General features: G+C 34.7%; 2 protein-coding genes across 2 annotated transcripts; one reads left to right on the forward strand and one right to left on the reverse strand.

Moving 5' to 3' along the window:
- The first annotated feature begins 551 nt into the window (after positions 1–551).
- LOC133674611 (protein PHOX1-like) lies at positions 552–4,923 on the forward strand. The gene is made up of 3 exons (XM_062095822.1): positions 552–3,410; positions 3,501–3,696; positions 4,478–4,923. The coding sequence occupies exons 1-2, from the start codon at positions 1,388–1,390 to the stop codon at positions 3,647–3,649; spliced, it is 2,172 nt and encodes a 723-aa protein (XP_061951806.1). The 5' UTR covers positions 552–1,387; the 3' UTR covers positions 3,650–3,696; positions 4,478–4,923.
- A 4,925-nt stretch (positions 4,924–9,848) lies between these two features.
- On the reverse strand, positions 9,849–18,195 carry LOC133674586 (protein S-acyltransferase 24-like). The gene is made up of 13 exons (XM_062095782.1): positions 17,665–18,195; positions 16,996–17,136; positions 15,211–15,323; positions 14,729–14,808; positions 14,457–14,620; positions 13,314–13,452; positions 13,109–13,208; positions 12,266–12,323; positions 11,985–12,062; positions 11,767–11,865; positions 11,310–11,388; positions 11,052–11,200; positions 9,849–10,561 (listed from the first exon to the last, which is right to left on the reverse strand). Exons 1-13 carry the CDS (start codon positions 17,950–17,952, stop codon positions 10,133–10,135), a joined length of 1,917 nt encoding a protein of 638 aa, XP_061951766.1. The 5' UTR covers positions 17,953–18,195; the 3' UTR covers positions 9,849–10,132.
- Between the last annotated feature and the right edge of the window lie 601 nt (positions 18,196–18,796).

Consider the following 18,796-nt stretch of genomic DNA (forward strand, 5'->3'; position numbering starts at 1 on the left):
TCAATCCTTTGTAACTAAAAGACAACTAATGATAATCGTTTGCCAGCAAAAGTCACTTGCTTTGAAATCGAGGCCTCCTATTTAATGACTTTATTTAGCATTTAAGATTTTATTTAAGATGTCCCTATTTATTTGATTAATTAATTAATTAAGCTGTAGGATTTCACATGCTTGAAATCGAGGTCTGCTATTTAATGACCTTACTTAGCATGTAAGATTTTATTTAAGATGTTCCTATTTAATTATTAATTATTAATTAAGCTAAAGGATTTGGATTCAAGAAAAAGACAGCCCATTTTTATGTGGCAACTAGTCAAATCAAATCTTTGCCCTTCACTTCTCATCAAACGTCCCCAAGATACTTGGAATTTACGTCATCATGGGCCTTACCACTTTTGTGTGTGCGCGCGTGTGTTATATATATATAAAAGCCACAAAACCAAAAATAAAATAAAATCGAAAGCTTCAAAATATTAGAAAGAAAATAAAAATACGTGAAACAAAAACATTGTTTTATCAGTTTTTTTTTTTTGTGGCGTTTACGTTAAGCTTGTGAAAGTCTTACACATTATAAAAGTACAAGAATTTGGTCGGTTTTCTTTCCATTTTTCGTTTTTTTAGCACAAGCGTACGAGCTTTGTTGTTCCTTCAACCTTCTCTTTGCATTTTCCTGAGAAAAGGAAAAAAAAAAGAATTCTCCATTACAAGCTTTCTAATTTCAAGAATTCGTTTCCCAGATAAGTCTTAATTTCTTTTTGTTCAAGCAAAGTATCAAGTTGCAATCTTTAGCTGAAAGAAGGCTTCTTTTCTTTTTAAGATTTTGTTTTGCATCTCTCTGAATTGGGATTTGTTTGTTCTCTGGAGGAGAAAGAATTTGTCCTGATTTGGAGGGATAGACAAAGTTTATTACTTTTCCTTTCGTGTTGTTTGGTTTGCTGGTTTTGAAGTCAATGTGTGCTTAAAAATAGAAGAGCCCATTTGGGATTCAAGGGAGAGATTTAGATTTTTTGAAGTTTTTTTTTGTGGGAATTGGCACCATTTTGGAGGAAAAGTTTGAATTTGGTTTGTGGGTCTGCTGTATTAGAGCTTGGTTTTGATTTGCCCGTGTCTGTGGTCTGTTGTATTTTAGTATATTTTTTGGATTGAGTTGTGAAGATCTGTTTACCTAATGCTTTTGAAGTTCTAGCCTTTGTTGTTCCTGCAATTTTAAAGCTTTTACACAGAAGTGGTTGTTGGGTTTCAATTATTTATCTTGTAGGCGAGTTCGGTTGTTAGTTTGTGAACTGTTTGATTGGATTGTTGTGGATTTTGAGGTTTTAGTTTGGATAGTCATCATATAGTTAGTTATTGAGTTGTAGCTCTTGGATTTTGGATTGTCGGATTCACAATGGCGAAGGAGAACGAAAAGAATAAGAAACAGGTAGGAAGACAATCAAGTGAGAATGATATGAAGCAACCTAAGGTCGGGAATAATAGCCCTAAGGCGCTAGATAAGGACACTGCAGTCTTCATTTCCATGTCACAAGAATTGAAGGAGGAAGGGAACAAGTTGTTTCAGAAGAGAGACCATGAAGGAGCCATGTTGAAGTACGAAAAGGCCATCAAGTTGCTTCCGAGGAATCATATAGATGTATCCTATCTTCGGAGTAATATGGCCGCATGTTATATGCAGATGGGTCTGAGTGAATATCCCAGGGCAATTCATGAATGTAATTTGTCGTTAGAGGTCACACCAAAGTATAGTAAGGCACTGTTGAAGAGAGCAAGGTGTTATGAGGCTTTGAATAGGTTGGATTTGGCTCTGAGAGATGTCAGTACGGTTTTGAAAATGGAGCCAAATAATTTCATGGCATCAGAGATTTCAGAAAGGGTGAAAAAGACAATTGAGCAGAAGGGGCTAAGGGTGAACGATACAGTAATTGAACTGCCTCCAGAATATGTTGAACCCCCTGTTGCTTCATCTAAACTAGCGAAACAGAAGACAAAGAAGAAGAAGGGCAAAACAGTAGAGGAAAAGAAGACTGCAGGTGAAACTGAGCAAAAGATGGTTGGGGATGAAGTTGAGGGACAGAATGCTGGGAAAGAAATTGAATACAGTAGAGTTGATAGCCAGCTCGAGGGGAAGAAAGCCGAGGATAAGGTGGTGGTGGAGGAAAAACTGAGGAAAACGGAAGAACCTAAGAAGTCTGTAAAATTGGTTTTTGGGGAGGACATAAGATGGGCTCAGTTGCCTATTAATTGCAACCTCCTGCAACTTAGGGAAGTTATTTCTGATCGGTTTCCAGGCTTAGAAGAGATTCTTATCAAATACAGGGACCATGAAGGTGATTTGGTTACAATAACGTCTGATGAAGAATTAAGGGGGGTAGAAGCATCAGCAGAAACCCAGGTTTCTGTCAAGCTGTATCTGGTCGAAGCCAATCCTAAGAAAGACCCATCCTTTGATAGACTTACGCTGGAGGAGGTGCACAAACTGGATATCAAACAAAAGCTTGCCACTGAGAATGGGAACATGGAAAACGGCAAGCTGTCTGAAAACAGATCATATTGCTTTGATGAATGGATAGTAGAGTTTGCTAAGCTGTTCAAGAACCATGTGGGGTTCGATTCTGATTCTTATTTGGGTCTTCATGAACTCGGTATGAAGGTGTATTCAGATGCTATGGAGGAGACAGTTACTAGTGAAGAAGCGCAAGACCTTTTCAACACAGCTGCAAGCAAGTTTCAAGAGATGGCAGCTTTGGCACTGTTCAACTGGGGAAACATTCACATGTCCAGGGCAAGGAAGAGGCTCGGCTTCACTGAAGAAGGTTCAAGAGAATCAATACTTAAAGAGATTGGAAAGTCATATGATTGGGCGCAAAAAGAATATATAAAAGCAGGGAAGAGATATGAAGAAGCACTAAGAATCAAACCAGACTTCTATGAAGGTCTTCTAGCTCAAGCGCAGCAGCAGTTTGAACGGGCAAAACTTTCCTGGTACTATGCAATTGGAAACAATGTTGACTTGGAAACATGGCCTTCTGAAGAGGTTATCCAACTTTATAACATGGCTGAGGAAAACATGGAAAAGGGCATGGAAATGTGGGAAGAATTTGAGGCTCAACACCTGAACATTTCCAGCATAGCGAAGGTTAAATCCCAATCTCAGAAAACTGGGTCAGACAAGCTATTTAAAGATGTGTCCTCAGAAGATGCTACTGAGCAGGCTAGGAACATGAGGTCCCAGATTAACCTCCTTTGGGGCACCATACTATATGAGCGGTCAATTATGGAATTCAAATTAGGCCTACCAGTCTGGCAAGAATGCTTGGAAGTTGCAATCGAGAAGTTTCATCTTGCTGGAGCTTCCCCCACAGATATAGCTGTTATGATAAAGAATCATGTTTCAAACGATAATGCACTGGAAGGTATAACTTTTGATTACTTAATAGAAATTTTGTTTAAGAACTATCTCTGAGATGCTAACAAATATATCTGCTTAAAATTCACCATTGCAGGTTTAGGGTTTAGAATTGACGAGATAGTACAGGCATGGAAGGAGATGCATGAAGCTAAGAGGTGGCGGAATGGGGTTCCCACATTCCGGCTAGAACCATTACTTCGACGTCGTGTTTCCGATATTTATCATGCCTTGGAGATTTTATGAGTTGCATCAATCAAAACTTTACTATGAATAGATGACTTCTTGCTAAGGTATGTACATGCATACCAAAAACACTCTCGTTAATCAAGTTCTTTTGCATAAGATGGAAAAATTTCTGTGATACCTTGGCTTCCAGCTACCATATGTCATGTGCAAAGTTCATATAGCAGCTGCTGTCTAATAATTGATAGAGTGACCTTTTCTCCGTTTTTAACTGGCAACCACTTCACAAGCAGCTCTATGTGGTCACGGCTTTAATTTGTTAAATAGTTCGATCTCAGGAAGGGACAGTATTCTTTTGACTTTGTCAAAAGTCCATCTCAACCTAATAGCTTAAGCTGTTAGATGAGGTCTTAAGATATGATTTATATTATTTTCTAACACACTCCCTCAAGTGAAAGCCATTTGAACTTGAATCTCGCACATGCTCATATTACCTTGTACTTAATTTTTATCAAATAAATAGGGATGGTGAGATTTGAACTTATGACCGCTTGATCATTAAGACTCTGATATCATGTCAAAGAACCATCTCAACTTAATAGCTTAAATTGTTAGGTAAGATTCCAAGATATGATTTATATTATTCTCTAACAGACTTGATGAAAATGGCTTTCAAGAATTCAATGTGATTTCTTGTTTGGGATTTTAATGTTATGCACTCTGGTCAGACCAGTGATAGGCTTTGCGTTATCTCTGCCACTTATGATTAGTGCATGCATACCACTTACCACTTCATATTTCAGTCTTTCTTAATTAATTTATTTCTTTCGTTCATCCAGAAGTTAGATGCCTTTTTGCTCAAGATAACCATTGTTGTATGTTCTGCAGGTATCTTCTCCTTAAAATTCAGTTTCAGCCATGTATTTTTAGAAACATCAGAGGTGTAGCTGCTGTAGTAATGGGATTGTATTACATGATATTAGCAGAAACAGATTCTTCCATTTGTTTACACTGACGGGGATAAGATGAAGCTGCTAAGGTTTCCCTTTTTGTTAATTTCTGCCTCCACTCAAATGCCTCCCCACTTTTTAGACTGACAGTCAACAGGAGATGGTATATGTTATTCATTTGTCAAGTATTCAGCAATTATACATTGTTTGTTTGCCGCTATGATTTGTAATCTTGAATTTGATGTGTTCTTTGTAAATGTTCATAGTCATGCTAGTTAGTTAGGTTTCAAGGAAACAAGTGTGCTTTTCTACTGGATTGAGTCCAGTGTCTTGTCTTACAAACGTTTAAAAGAAATCGGTCTTGTTTTTTCTTTTGATAGAAAATCTTTCTTTACTTCATACGCCAGAAACTATATCTTGGCAGATTGCAGCATATGCATTTGTCTAGCATATGACATCTTTGTAGAACTGAAGTTGGGCTCGTAGCTCCCATCATTTGCCCTACACAACATATGGGTCCCTTTAAAATTGATTGCTAAGTTATTAAGAGTGTAACATGTGAGCAAAAGTTGGACCTCGGATTATTTTAATCCATCAAATACTCTCATCGGCTGAGCTCGGTGGAAACCACAGGACAGCAGTAACAACTAGGTAAAAAAGATTATACAGGTTCCAGTACAGTGATATCTTAAGAATCGAAGATGGTGTCTTATTCAGATGAAATATTAGATAAGCCCGGTTTTGCATGAGCACCTACTCATGTAAACAGGGTGGAACCCTATATCAAGTGATGATATAGATTCACTCACACCCCACTTTGTGGTGTGAACTCATTAGACATTGTGTCACGAAAATGGCAGGTGAGCCAAGCTCATGCAATGCTTTCTCGCCGTATTGCAATACTTCTCGTCTTACAGGCCCTTCGACATGCCTCTTTGGTGACCCGCCAGAGGCAAGGTCAGGTGAGACTATTACCCCCAACAAGAGATTTCAATGGGGTTAAATATCAAGATGAAGTACGGTATGACTCATACCTCTGCGATAAGAACCTTAAAGTTTTAAGCGCTGAGGATGTGTTTTTGCGCCAGATGATACCGATATAAAGGCCTAATAATAAAGAATGAGTGCAATGCGTAAACAAAAGATATCTCCACATGCATGGTGCATTGATGAAGTCGTCCTGTGCCATCAGGATAAAATATTTGAAGTGGACAGGTATAGAAATTAGGGGTAATTAAATTAGAGGTGATTATTTTTGGTTCAGTTTGATTTTTATAAAAAAATAATTAAATCAAAATTATTTAAAAAAAAAACTGAAATCGAACCGAAACCGGGTTAAACTGACCGGTTTCGAATTGGTTCGGTTCGTTTTTTAGGGAAAAAACTAGTTCAAACCAGTTTGGCTTGGTTTTTCCAGTTTTGGCTCGGTTTTTTCCGGTTTTGGCTCTGTTTTTTCCGGTTTTGGCTCGGTTTTTTTCTGTTTTTTTCTGTCCGGTTCGGTTTTTTCGGTTTTCTGCTTTTAAAACCAAAACTGAACCGGCTTGTTTTTTCAAAATTGTAATCAGTTTTTTTTTTAAGTTTGGTTTTTTTGGTTATTTTTTTTCTGGTTTTCTTGGTTTAATTGATTTTTTGATTTTTTTCTCACCCCCGATAGAAATGCACACCCTTTGAGAAAGGGTGTTTTTATGGTTTTTAACTTGTTTTTCAATGACATTAATTAATTTTAATGATTTGATATTTTATATATATACAAAACATTATTTTAGAAAGAAACATAATCACTCAGCGACAGAAAACACTCACCGTTGAATGGGCGTCAACCCAGAAACAAGACCGGATTCCTACCCAACCATATAAACACAGAGGAAATTACACTAGAAAAAAAGAGCTGCCAAGAATCCTTCCAAGAGCTATATTATTTCCAGCATGGCTAATTAATCCTAACATAATAAAGGGATAATTATATAAAGCCTACTGAAGGGAGGGTCACAAGACAGGCCAATTTAGGTTTAAGGTGCATTTGTTCCGGTTCTCTTGCATATGAACCTTAACTCAGTAGCTTCACGCATTACCAACCATGCCATAAAACTATTTCAAATATAGCCATGGTGCACAATAGGTTCCAAGCATGGAATCTTCATATAAATAAAAGTGAAGCTTATGTTTCTTTTGACAAAGTGGTGGACAACTAAAGTACATGAACCAATATAAACATGATTGTTAAATTTAGGGCCTGTAGGATTAATCGAGGTACGCATAAGTTGACCTGAACACCCACATTAAACTAATAATAAAAAAAAAGAGTACATGAACCAATATAAACATATGATCATACACGGGAGCAGCGTTTTCAGCTGTATTTTCAATTCAAGACCAAATCAAACTAAGGACAGTTTGTTTTTATGTAATCAACAACTAACTGAATTCTGCATGTGCGTTATTATTTAAAACATTTATATTAGCTAATACTAATGTTACTGCTGTTAGTTGTATTCCATTGTTAAGCCTTCAAGCTGCAAATGTCTCTGGTCGAAGCTAATTAACATGTTGATTCTTCTGCACGTAACGTGAACAGAAATTGAATTAACAACCCTATTGAGGAATTCTAAAAACAAATCTTATCGGGGAACGTGGGAATTGTTTATGTTTAAGACCTAGTTGATCAAATTTATAAGTTTGGAATTCATTTTAGAATTAAAATATAATGCAAGGACCAAAATTAAGTATATCTTTTTTTTTATTTGAGTTTCCGTGCTTAAAAAACGTTGAAAACACCATGCTTGTTAGCTTTGCTGGTGTATTTGTTTAGAGCTCTAGACTCTGATGTCTTGGTATTTTCAAGATGATTTTTAAATTATTTTTTTATTTTAAAAAACATTAAATTGATATTGATGTTTTTAAAATTACTGAAGAAAAATTAAAAAATCAATTCAGTATTTTTTTTTTAAACAAAAAACACTCCAGCTGCATCACAAAACACATATTAAACAGAGCTATAAATAAAAGAAAATTTGAATATAAAATATTCTCATACCACTTAAGATATTTTTATGAATTCAATTTCCAAAAATTTTCGTGTATTAAATGGGTGAATCTAATTAGTGAAATTTCATAAATTCAATTGTTGAAGTTTTAACAATGAATTTACCTGTTGAAATCTTCTACAATTGGATTTACTATAAAGATTTTTTTCTTTGGCTGTATGAGATATTCAAAACAGATATTAACTATAATAGGTTATTTAACATTCCGGTTGAAATTATATTTGAAATTGTTTTAAAAATATATAAGGTTTAAAAAATATTAAAATAATATTTTTTTAATAATTTTAATATATTAATATAAAAAAATAAAATTATTTTAATATATTTTTAAATAAAAATTATTTTTAACTATAATACTAAACACTCATAAAGTTGACCCGAGCTAGGTTTAAAGTTAATCCATCAATGCTATTAAGTATTAATGGGCTTGGCAACAATGTTTTTTCCTTTCTAATTTTTTTTTAAGGAAATAGATGATGAAAGTTATGCTAAAGATTCATTTCCAAAGGATTTATTTTAAACAGTTTCATCATTAATTATTTCAGGAACAAACATTAGACAACTCCATAAAAGCTCACCATTGCTTGTATAAAAAGGCACTCCCATTAATTATTAGGCAAGTGGACTCAATGCCTATGACAAGAGATTAATTACACGCAATCATTGTTTATGATAAAGATTTAAACTTCATTACATTGAAATTTTATGAATTGTTTAACCTTTACGTAAGTAATTTATCTTTCTTAAAATCAAAGAGATATATCTAATTTTGATATATAAAGTTATTTGAAAATCTATTTATCTTTTAATTGTGGCGTTCTTCTTTAATAAAAATAAAGAGATGGACCTAATCTTTATATATAAAAATTGATAAATAAATAAAAAATACTACTTTTTTTTGTTTGATAAATGTTTCTAGCATGAGATATAAAGGATTACCTCTAATTTAGAATGGATTTTGCCTTAGATGGTGATATAATGGTGAGTTTAGTTCTTGCAAAAACTAGTTTAAGATACCACTTAGCCGTAAACCACAATCCACCTCTCTTGCGGATGCTGATTTCTTTGTTGAATAAACCTGCATCAAATTTGAAGTACGAAATAAGAACAATCAGCAACAAGTTAAAGCGTACATGCTTGCAACTCCCACTTCTAAATTATTCAAAAAAGTGTATTTGACAAGCTTAACTCAAGTTATCAGGAACAGTTTTGACTATATTGTTTGGAAAAAGATGTTTTCTCTTAGGCTATATTTGTTTACTAAAATTTATTTTTTAGAAAATCACTTTCTAAACTTTTTTATTTGTTTGTTATTAGAAAAGTTAGTTAACAAAAAACACTTTCCAGTCAAATAAAAATTTAGTTTGATTTTCAGAATAGTGTTTTCCTGAAAAATTTAGACGGAAACATTTTTAGGAAGTTGTGAAAAATTTAAAATTGTTATATTATTTGCCGATTATATCAAATTTGGTCCTCAAATTTTTGATTGCTATATATATTTTGTTTTGAATATTTATTTTTCAATTTCATCTCTTAAAATTTAATTTTTGTATTAATTTTGATCCTTATTTTTATAATTATTATTTGCTTTTTCCCAAAATGTTCGCAAATGACTTGTCATATGGCCGTACAGAAGAACAAGTAGACAATGACCATTTTGCAAAAAATTAACTTTTCTCTTATTTTTTTATTAAAATTTTTTATATATTAAATTTGATTCTCATTCTTTTATTGTTACTTATTTTATTTAAAATAATTTATAAAATGTTAATTATTATTATTTTAATTTTTTCATCTTTTATTTTTTTTATTTTTTAGATTTGATCTCTATTATTTTGATTATTATTTATTTTATTTGAAATAATTTATGAAATTATATTTTTTTTTCAATTTCATTCTTATTCAACTTTTTAATTTATAAAGTTTGTTCCTTATTATTTTAATAAACTTAAAAAAAATAAAACATTAATAAGTTACTTTCCAACTTATTTTTCATATCATAACCAAACACTGAAAAGTATTTTCCAATTTATTTTTTATTACACTTTCTAACATCAGAAAATAATTTACTTTTTTTAAATTTATTTTCCGAAAAAAACTATTTTCCGGGACACTGCTTGACAATCAACATTAGGCCAATGAAGCAAAACAAAATTCAATGGCTGGGAGCACATGCACCACTGCAGCTTTGCAGACAGGAAAACCCCGGAAAAGCTATAAATCATGAAATTGAATGCCATTCTGGAGAATGCAGATCCTGCCATATGAACTTTGAAAAGGGATTTGTATAATTGTAAGAAATAACGATGCGAGAAGACAACAGCAAGTTACATGGTAAGGTACAAGAAGCAATCGTGCTCTCTGTAGTAGTGTACCCACAGCTAAATCTGATATTCACTAACAGCTGCTACAAACATTTAAGAGGGTAAATTTGTACAAAAATCGAGCACCTTTAGGGGCAAAAAAGAGCACCAATCAATCAAATAACGAAAGCTCGATCACATGGGTTTATGATACGCAACATATCAATTTCAGCTTGTATCACAGTATCATGCAGCTGCAACAGCTCGGGCACTGCTTCTTCCAAGACCAAGACCACCCAAACCCAAGGGTGCTGTGTCCGATTTAGACCTCCCTTGGTGATCGTGGCTGCAGTGGGAAGAATGAACATGACCATGATGGATTTTACTTTCCGAATTCACATTGATGGAAACATGGCCATTGCCATTCATGTGATGAGAATGAGCATCCCCATTTTGCAGGTTTGAATTCCTTGACATGTGCATCATTCCAATCCCCTCAGAATGTGGAGAATCTTCAAAACACTCCACATCTTCATTGTAACCATTGATCAAGAAATCTGAACAATTCTTTTTACAACCATGATCAAATGGGTTTCTGAAGCGACCCCCTGGGCCTCTGAGATAGCTATAACGCAGTGCATTTGCCATTTCATTGGTAGTTATATTACGAGATATCTGTCACAGGAGAAGAAATGATTCAGCACTATTCATCTAGTAGTGTTAAAAATGACAGCATGAATCACCTTCAGAGTTCAATGGCAAAGCACAGCTTGTCAACACATGGAACATTCATCACAAAAGAAGTTGGAAAACAAAATGCTCTTTTAATTATATATCATTTGATATCCTCTTCAAGTTTATATCTCATTTATCGCATGCTATCCTACCTAATACACGCAGTATAAAATAGTAAATTACATGAACTCCAACATAACAACTTTTTTTCTTCAGACACAGCACACAGTAACAGCAAGAAACTGCACTTAACAGTCCATATGGTTACAGGTATGCAACTCTAAAGTGCATCACAATAGCATATCATGTGAAAATATAAGCATGCAACTCAAGCTTATGAGTTCAATTACTCTGTAACAGCTGCTACAGAACAAATCACCCAAGACAATCAGTCAGATATTCAGCACTAGCAGATGTTTACAGGATTTACCTGAGAGGCTTGTACAATGGTTAATACTGCCACGCCAAAGAAGAGGAAGAAATCCATAATCAGAAATGATATAGCACCAATATGATGAGATACAGCATGGTTTATCCATGCTCCCAGAGAAGAGGGAGCCAAAGGATCAGTCAAAACTCCTGCATACCGCAAATCATTCTCAATCAGAAACTTCCCCGCCCCACCAAAAATAAAGCAAAAAATATGCTTAGAAATGGCTAGAATCTGAAAGGCCTATCAGTCACATACTTGTGAGAGTCACTCCACCAGTTATCAACATTGCTGAAACTTCCAGAACAAGAAATGCAAAGAATTCCCATTTGTTTTTCTGCATCAGACACAAATATGCCACATTATTTTATAGAGGTAAATACAGTTGAAAAATATCTACGATATGGATCTTCAGTGCAGGTTAAACCATGTAAATTTAAATGCCAAGGTCCCCCTAAGGAAAGCTCAGGTCGTGTGCATATGTAATAAACTAAATGCAAGTATCAAGCCATTATTTTTATGCCTGCCAGTCAGACATGCATTCCAAACAGTCCAAGATCAATTTATCTGGCTGAATGTTATCAAACTAATTGCCAGGGCAATCGACTGAGATCTGTTTCATGAATGAGTGACATTAACCATACATTCTCCTTGTTGATAAAATACGAAGTGGAAATGTGAGTTGAAAGAAAGACATCAAACAGTATTTACGCACCTTGCCAACGCAATTAGATACCCAAGGGCAATGATGATCAAATTGTTCAACACATCGATCACATGTGGAACAGTGCTTTGCACGAAGAGGTCTGACAATCTGATTATTATTTGAAATTGGATTAATTAACAAAATGTCACTAAACCGAACATCAATCAGAGAAAGCTAGATGAATTGTTCATCGAGCAAGATCCATATAGGCTGCCAAAAATCAGTACCTTGCATGTCGCACAGAGCTGAGACCAATTCCCAGTGAGCAAAGCAGGATTATTTATCTCAATCTTCAAAAGTGGCTCCTAGAATAAAAGGCCAAATATAAATACAGAAGTAATCAGAGAATATACAGGGCCTGTGTTTTTGTTTAGAAAAAGAAAGATGGAAAGAAAACTCTGCACGATTTCAATAAAAGAACTGACTAGAAAACTATCTTTCTACATGCCAAAGAACCATGAATAGTAATAAATATAAGCATGATTAATCTAAAAGGGATGAAACATACATCATCTTTCATATTTTGTGGATCGTGCACATTCATTCTAATGTAACCCGGATCCTTCCTGCCAAGAGATAATTGAAAGAAGAAAGTGAAATATCAATTGAGATTGCTATGTTCAAGTTTGGTGTTACATCATAATTGTGTAATTCACATTGTAACATGAACAAAAAAAATCAGGCATGGATGCACGTAATCAATTGGAGATGTGATATGTAATAAGATAAGCAATAATTATGTATAAAGAAACATACTGAAAGGTGAGCTGAAGGTGATCATCATATCTTGGGAACATGATGCAAAAGTAAAGTATGTTTTTCTCACCAAACATGGGTGTCTTTATGAGACAACACATGAATACGCCACAACAGCCAACAGAAGGTCTGCTAAACTCAAAAGGATCTATGTACATTGGAACACTGACCATAAATTTCCAATAGTGTGCAACTGTTTCACAATGCTGCTTCGAATAAACAAACTAAAGGCATTTCATGATTGATTTAGGTCAGAATGGCCACATCTAGACATGCAAAGAATTTTTTCCATGTTGTTTATAATTTATACAGTGCGTTTAATCCATATTGCTTCACTGTATCTCAACTATATCAAATTGCTCACTCCACAAATATCTGAATTTGAGGATTGCAGGAATGCATTGCCCCCTGAGCAATATAATGGAGGCCTCAAACGCATAGAGGATCTACATTCTTCCTTTACATATTTCTCTGTTTTTATTAATGATTTTCTTTAGCAACAGAAAACGATAAGGAATAGAAAACATAGGCAACAGTTCTAGCATGGATTTATTCAGCTATACAACACATAGCTAGAATGCACAATAGAGCATACCTGCTACACCTATAAAACATAACTAGTCCAGCAGTGACTAGGAAAACAGCCAACCAGGCAAGAAGGCCAAAGCCAGCTGTTAACTTTGGCAGATTTGAAGCTGTAACGAAAGTTATTACATTAAAAATGTAAGACAAGGACATGGTAGTGTAATCTTGATGATAGGAGTAAAAATACATTGTAACAAAGAGATAATGGAAGATACCCAAGATGACAGAGTGAACATAGGTCACGAGGAGAAGTAATATTATGAACCATAACACAGGTGCCAGCCCCAACTTTGAGAGGCGTCCCAGTCGACTGTTCCCATCACACTGTTTGTCAAGCAACCTTCTAGCGTTTCCCTGCAGACTAAGATTTATTAGAAAATATAACTTGAAGAAAAAACTTCAGAGTCTTTCAAATGACAACAGAGCACTAAGAAACTTGGAAAAGTAAACAGAAAACTTATCAAAAAATTTAGAATTCTTAGGAAAAGTAAAAATTCAAACAAAAACAGAAAACTAAGCCATACTTGGAAGGAAATTGAAAAATAAATGGGAGAAAAGGCATAGGCTATGTCTATCAGGTCTTGTCATATTCAGGTAGATCAGGTTTCCAGGTAATCATCTATACACAGAAAGATCCTCCCACAGTTCTCCTTCGTCAACTGAGAACTAATGATTCTATCTAAATCTTAGCTGGCTTGCAAATAGCTATTACCAGTTCATGAGAGAAGGTCTATTGCATGTCTGCATTGAGATAGTATTGTCACCACTATGGAGGTACCTCCAAGGAAATACTAGAGTCCACAAATAGACTTTCAGATGAGATTAAATATCTTTATCAAAATGGAAGGGTTTCTGTCAAAAAGGATATCACAATTATAGAGCCAAATCAAGCCTCGATAACCTAGAACCACACATCATTAGTAAACTATATTTCACAATAGGGAGGATGACCTTTGCCTATATGAGAGCCAAAGAAGTGAGTGAGGGTAGATCCAGAAAGAATAGAAGTCTTTGAAATAGAACACTTCATATAAATGGAAGCAACACAACAAAGAAAACCAACGTGATTAGAATACAAGCTTCCATTCACTGTGGAGTCCAACCATTACATTGTCCTTGCCACATCCACAAGTTCCCAGGGTGCCTCTTGAAACAGTTCTAGCATACACTTCTTTTATTGTTATCCTTCTTAATCATTGCAATATTATTTTACTTCTGTCTTTAAGACATTATTTCAATAGTGAATCACTACCCACAAAAGGCATTTGAGCTTCACATAACATATAGAAAAAACAATAAATCCCTTAAAAAGTAACATCACTAACCAATTTAAATTATTTTTATTATGGAACACATACAAGGAAAAAAGCAACTTGTCGATGATTCTTGTCAGAAGCAAGCTGTGCCGGTGTAAGGCCAGTGTTATCAGTCACCATCAAGTCTTCCTTCTTGCCAGCCTGTACTAACACTGTGCATGCCTCCAAGTTACCCCTAATAGCAGCCCAATGGAGAGGAGTGCAACCTGATGTATAAATGAAAAATAGTAAGGGAATAGACACACTTATACACATGCATCTATTTCTTACTATGTTGACAAAACAGAAGTTCAACAATTGGGAAGCTGATTTACCCTCTCTATCCTGGCGTCCTCTATAAGAATCCAGAAATAATAGAAGGCGTATACAATCAGGAAAACCTTTATAAGCAGCCCTAAAATAATCCAAGAAAGAAACAGATTAGCAAAAAAAATCAAAACACCACCAATAGCTGGTAAAAAAGAAATTATGGTACGAAGTACTCGGTAAAGGAGCTACTTGATACAGAAAAATAATGACCAACAAAGGAATTGATAATGGCTTAACATTTAATATGGAAGCTAAATTGTTGATTTTAAGCAAGTGTGACCCACTGAGATATTTGTCAACAAAACCAAAGGCATGGACAGGTGATATTCTTATATAAAGGCTATGCAAGCAGTTATGTCATTGTGAGCAAACCACAATGGCATATACCAAGCAAGAAAATGTTGAAAAATATTAGAAAAAAAAAAAACAGTTTCAAGTAAACAATAATCTCTTCAATAATAAAAGGTAAGGGGTAGTTCTCATGTACCAGTGCAAAGGGCTTCTTCCATCAACATCAGGAACATCAGGGTCAGCATTCCATTTTGAGACAATGTGATAGAGAAAAGCCGTCTGACCATATTGAGCTGCAACATGAGTTGCCTGCATTGATGTCAAATTAACAACCAGCAGATTGTTATCCTCAGATTTCACAGCTAAGTTCTAATTAGAGCAACTAATAACTGGCTATTTCAGGACAGTAAAGCAAAGCACAGCATCTAGAAACCTTCCATTTACACATCTAACATGATTCAAACAGTCCAAGTTATTGCATAGAAATAGTTATCAGTTATATTGGGAAGGCATCTCCACAACTAAAGGAGGGCACTGCAAAAGTGTGATTGCCTATATCTTGATAGCACAAATTAAAGGGAATATTTAAAAAGTTAGCAAGCAGCCAGAGCTTATAACTAGAGATAGAATCAACAAGTTCACTGGACCCTTAAATATTCAAGACTAAAAAAAACAGGGGCAGAAAATAGCATCATTGCACTTCTTAAGTTCAGGTTCTGATCAATTCAAACATTCAAATAGAAGAAGCTGAAACCCTGTCTAACAGATCCCAGATAATAGATTGCCATAGAATTGCTCCTTAAATATGAAAAATTCATCTCATTTAAAATGTAGTTTCTCTTGATATATTTGGAAATTTTCCATCACTCAAAGAATCTATTAAATGGATGAAGTTACCAACAATCAAATGGTGAGTCCAAAAGCTGGCTTGTAATGCTGAGCTCGGAAGCTTTTCTAGAGCAATAAGCTTCCTTTAAGAGAAATATGCAAACTTCACCATTTTGCAGCACATGGTCCATTTTCTATGCATGACCAATGTTTTGGATCCTGTTTACATGTGAGAGAAGGTCCTCTCATCCATGTTACAGAATCTCTCGATATAAATTAGATAAGCACAGCCACCTACTCTGGTTATACTGTGTTCAAGCAGAAACAGGCTATCAAAGTTTTGCATATTTGATGCATGACCTCTTGCACAATGGATATAGAATCTCTTGAAGAAGTATGAAAGAGAACAAAGAAAGAGCAAGCCAAGGGATCTGAAAACTCAGTTCAATCCATGTCTTCAATTAAAGTAAAAACAAATTGACCAAAGAGTATTAGACTTCCCTGCTTATTACCAAATCCATGACCCAATCAGACAGGGAAAAGATCATTATTATTCACCAAAAAATAAAAAAAAGGAGCACACCTTGAAGGGGAAGTGAAGAGCTCCTCAAATGATCCTACATTATATCAATTTTGCATAAAATAACCACATCAAACTCCAGCCCTCTTGGTTGCTAGCCCAAGACTTCTATCGTTACAACAGAAGTTCATCCTCACAAATTTATTTCAAGAAATAAAAACCAACACTAGGGTGGGAAACAACACGACCAATAAGCAGTTTTCATGATTAAGGATGTAAACAATCACTGTGACATTATTTAACACTATCAATTAACAAGAAAATAATTTGCACAGAAGCCACAAATGCATCCCAAAGTTTTTAGATATTCATTCTTTTTGTATATGTTCTTCCTTAATGATAAACTGCTGAGGGTAAAACAACAGACGTACATGCATTAGTGGATTTCCATACCCTAATGACACGTGAACAAAGTTGACGCATTTATGACTAGGTAACTGCTAGAGGTGCCAAGTTAAAAACAGGTAATAATTTCACAGCACATATATCACTTCAAACCACAATTATAAAACAGCTCTTATCACTCCCTTAAATGAAGCAAATGCATATTTACACAACAAAGATGACACTAACCTGATAGCCATACATATCAGCAGCATTTACCCTCGCACCCTCTTGCAGTAACAGCTCAGCAACTTGAATTGCACCCCGAACTGCAGTCCAATGCAATGCTGTCTGCCCTGTATGATCTGTTGCATTTACATCTCCACCATGCTGGCAAAAAGAAAAGGATCCGGTACCAAATTAGTCATCATCCTATATCATCAACTCCAAATAAGTTACCATCAATATCATTCATTGAACTCTCTTTGATCAATACAAACAGACTAAATGACAGTAACTTTAACACAATATCAACTTTCCAGGATCAAAATCATCACTTTTTACCCGGCAAAATAACATAAAAGGAACTAACAAACAAACCAAATCCAACTATTACCTCGCTCCATTAATGCATCAAACCCTAACCAAACAAATTGCACTTCATTCAAAACATTCAAACTAAAAGACACGAACTTTACTACAAAATCCAACTCCCCAGCTCAAAATCAAGAAATGAACTAACAAGAAAAGAAAAAAAAAAAAACTTAAACACCTCAATAAACTCTTCAATACATCAAATCAGACCCGCCAGCCAGGCTAATCAAACAAGCAAAGGAAACAAACCCATTAAAAAGCAGAAAAAATAAAAACGAACCAATTCAAGAAACCAATCAAAAAACCAAAAAAAGAGAGACAAACCTCAATAATATACTGAGCAGCAGCAGAGCGATTATTCAAAGCAGCCCACTGTAAAGCATAATAGCCAAGGCTATCAGGTACAGAAACAGAACAACCTTCACTCTCCACCAATCCATGAAGCTTCTCTAAATCTCCATAAGCAGCTGCTGTGTAAACATCATTTTTCAAACTCTCTTCTCCAACAACAGCAACCCCATTGTTAGTGTTGCCTCCATTGACAGCTGCTGATTCTCGATCGTTGGATTGGACCACCGCATCTTCCTCCACTATCTCAATCTCCGATGACATCTTTGGAGATGTGAATTTGTTGATTGATTTGACGATTTGCGTTCTAAGTTTTTTAGCTAAAAATGTTTAGGGTTATTGGGTTACATGGCCTTCCTTGTTGACTGGGAGGGACATCAAGATTGTATTGTAGTTGCCTAATAGAGAGAGAGGAAACCAGAGGGTTAAAGCCAGCCAGTTTGCCAGTTTGCCTATGATTATCTTCCTTCTTCCTATATAGACATTTTCTCTCTTTTTTTCCCCCTTAATAATTCATTTGTTTCTTTGCATATTTTTTTCTTTTTCTTTTTTCATTTTTGCATGATAGCATTGCATGGGTCCATGGTCAAATGGATCAGCCAATATGGTACTTGTTAAACTCGCCTTAATTTGTGGAATTTAAATATATATAAAAAATATTGACTCGTTAAAATTCTATCAACATGGTTAGGTTGACCTTACTAAAATTCGGTAGGGTCAACTCTAACAAAATAAAAAATATAATGTTATTTTAATAAAAATAATTAATTCATGTTGATTTGATAATCCTCAAAGTAATATAATGACTTAATAACTTAGGTTTTTTCTTTATATTAATTTCATGATCGAGATTAACAACTGTCACCAATTCATTGGAAACATTAATTTTATGATTTTATTATTAATAGATTAGCGAATGTAAACATGCGAAAACTGGCATCAATCGTGGTTATCATCTTCATTGTTGTTATGGCAGTGATTTGTTTTTTTAGTTTGGAAATATTGGAATGGTCAAACTTTGATGTGTTGATTAATTTTCACTAAAAAAACTAAAATATAGTGATGGTGATTTGAGGAATTTAAAATTGATTGTTCTAAAATAATGGCT

Source organism: Populus nigra, chromosome 15 (genome assembly GCF_951802175.1).
Source record: "Populus nigra chromosome 15, ddPopNigr1.1, whole genome shotgun sequence".
Taxonomy (NCBI): Eukaryota; Viridiplantae; Streptophyta; class Magnoliopsida; order Malpighiales; family Salicaceae; genus Populus; species Populus nigra.

Excerpts from the sequence above, each read along its gene's own strand:
- LOC133674611 (XM_062095822.1), top strand. The coding sequence starts at position 1,388 with ATGGCGAAGGAGAACGAAAAGAATAAGAAACAGGTAGGAAGACAATCA. Across the intron at positions 3,411-3,500 it reads AAACGATAATGCACTGGAAG|GTTTAGGGTTTAGAATTGAC; the intron begins GTATAACTTTTG and ends TCACCATTGCAG.
- LOC133674586 (XM_062095782.1), bottom strand. The coding sequence starts at position 17,952 with ATGTCATCGGAGATTGAGATAGTGGAGGAAGATGCGGTGGTCCAATCC. Across the intron at positions 11,389-11,766 it reads TATCTAATTGCGTTGGCAAG|AAAAACAAATGGGAATTCTT; the intron begins GTGCGTAAATAC and ends TGTCTGATGCAG. Across the intron at positions 11,201-11,309 it reads TGGTGGAGTGACTCTCACAA|GAGTTTTGACTGATCCTTTG; the intron begins GTATGTGACTGA and ends TGCGGTATGCAG.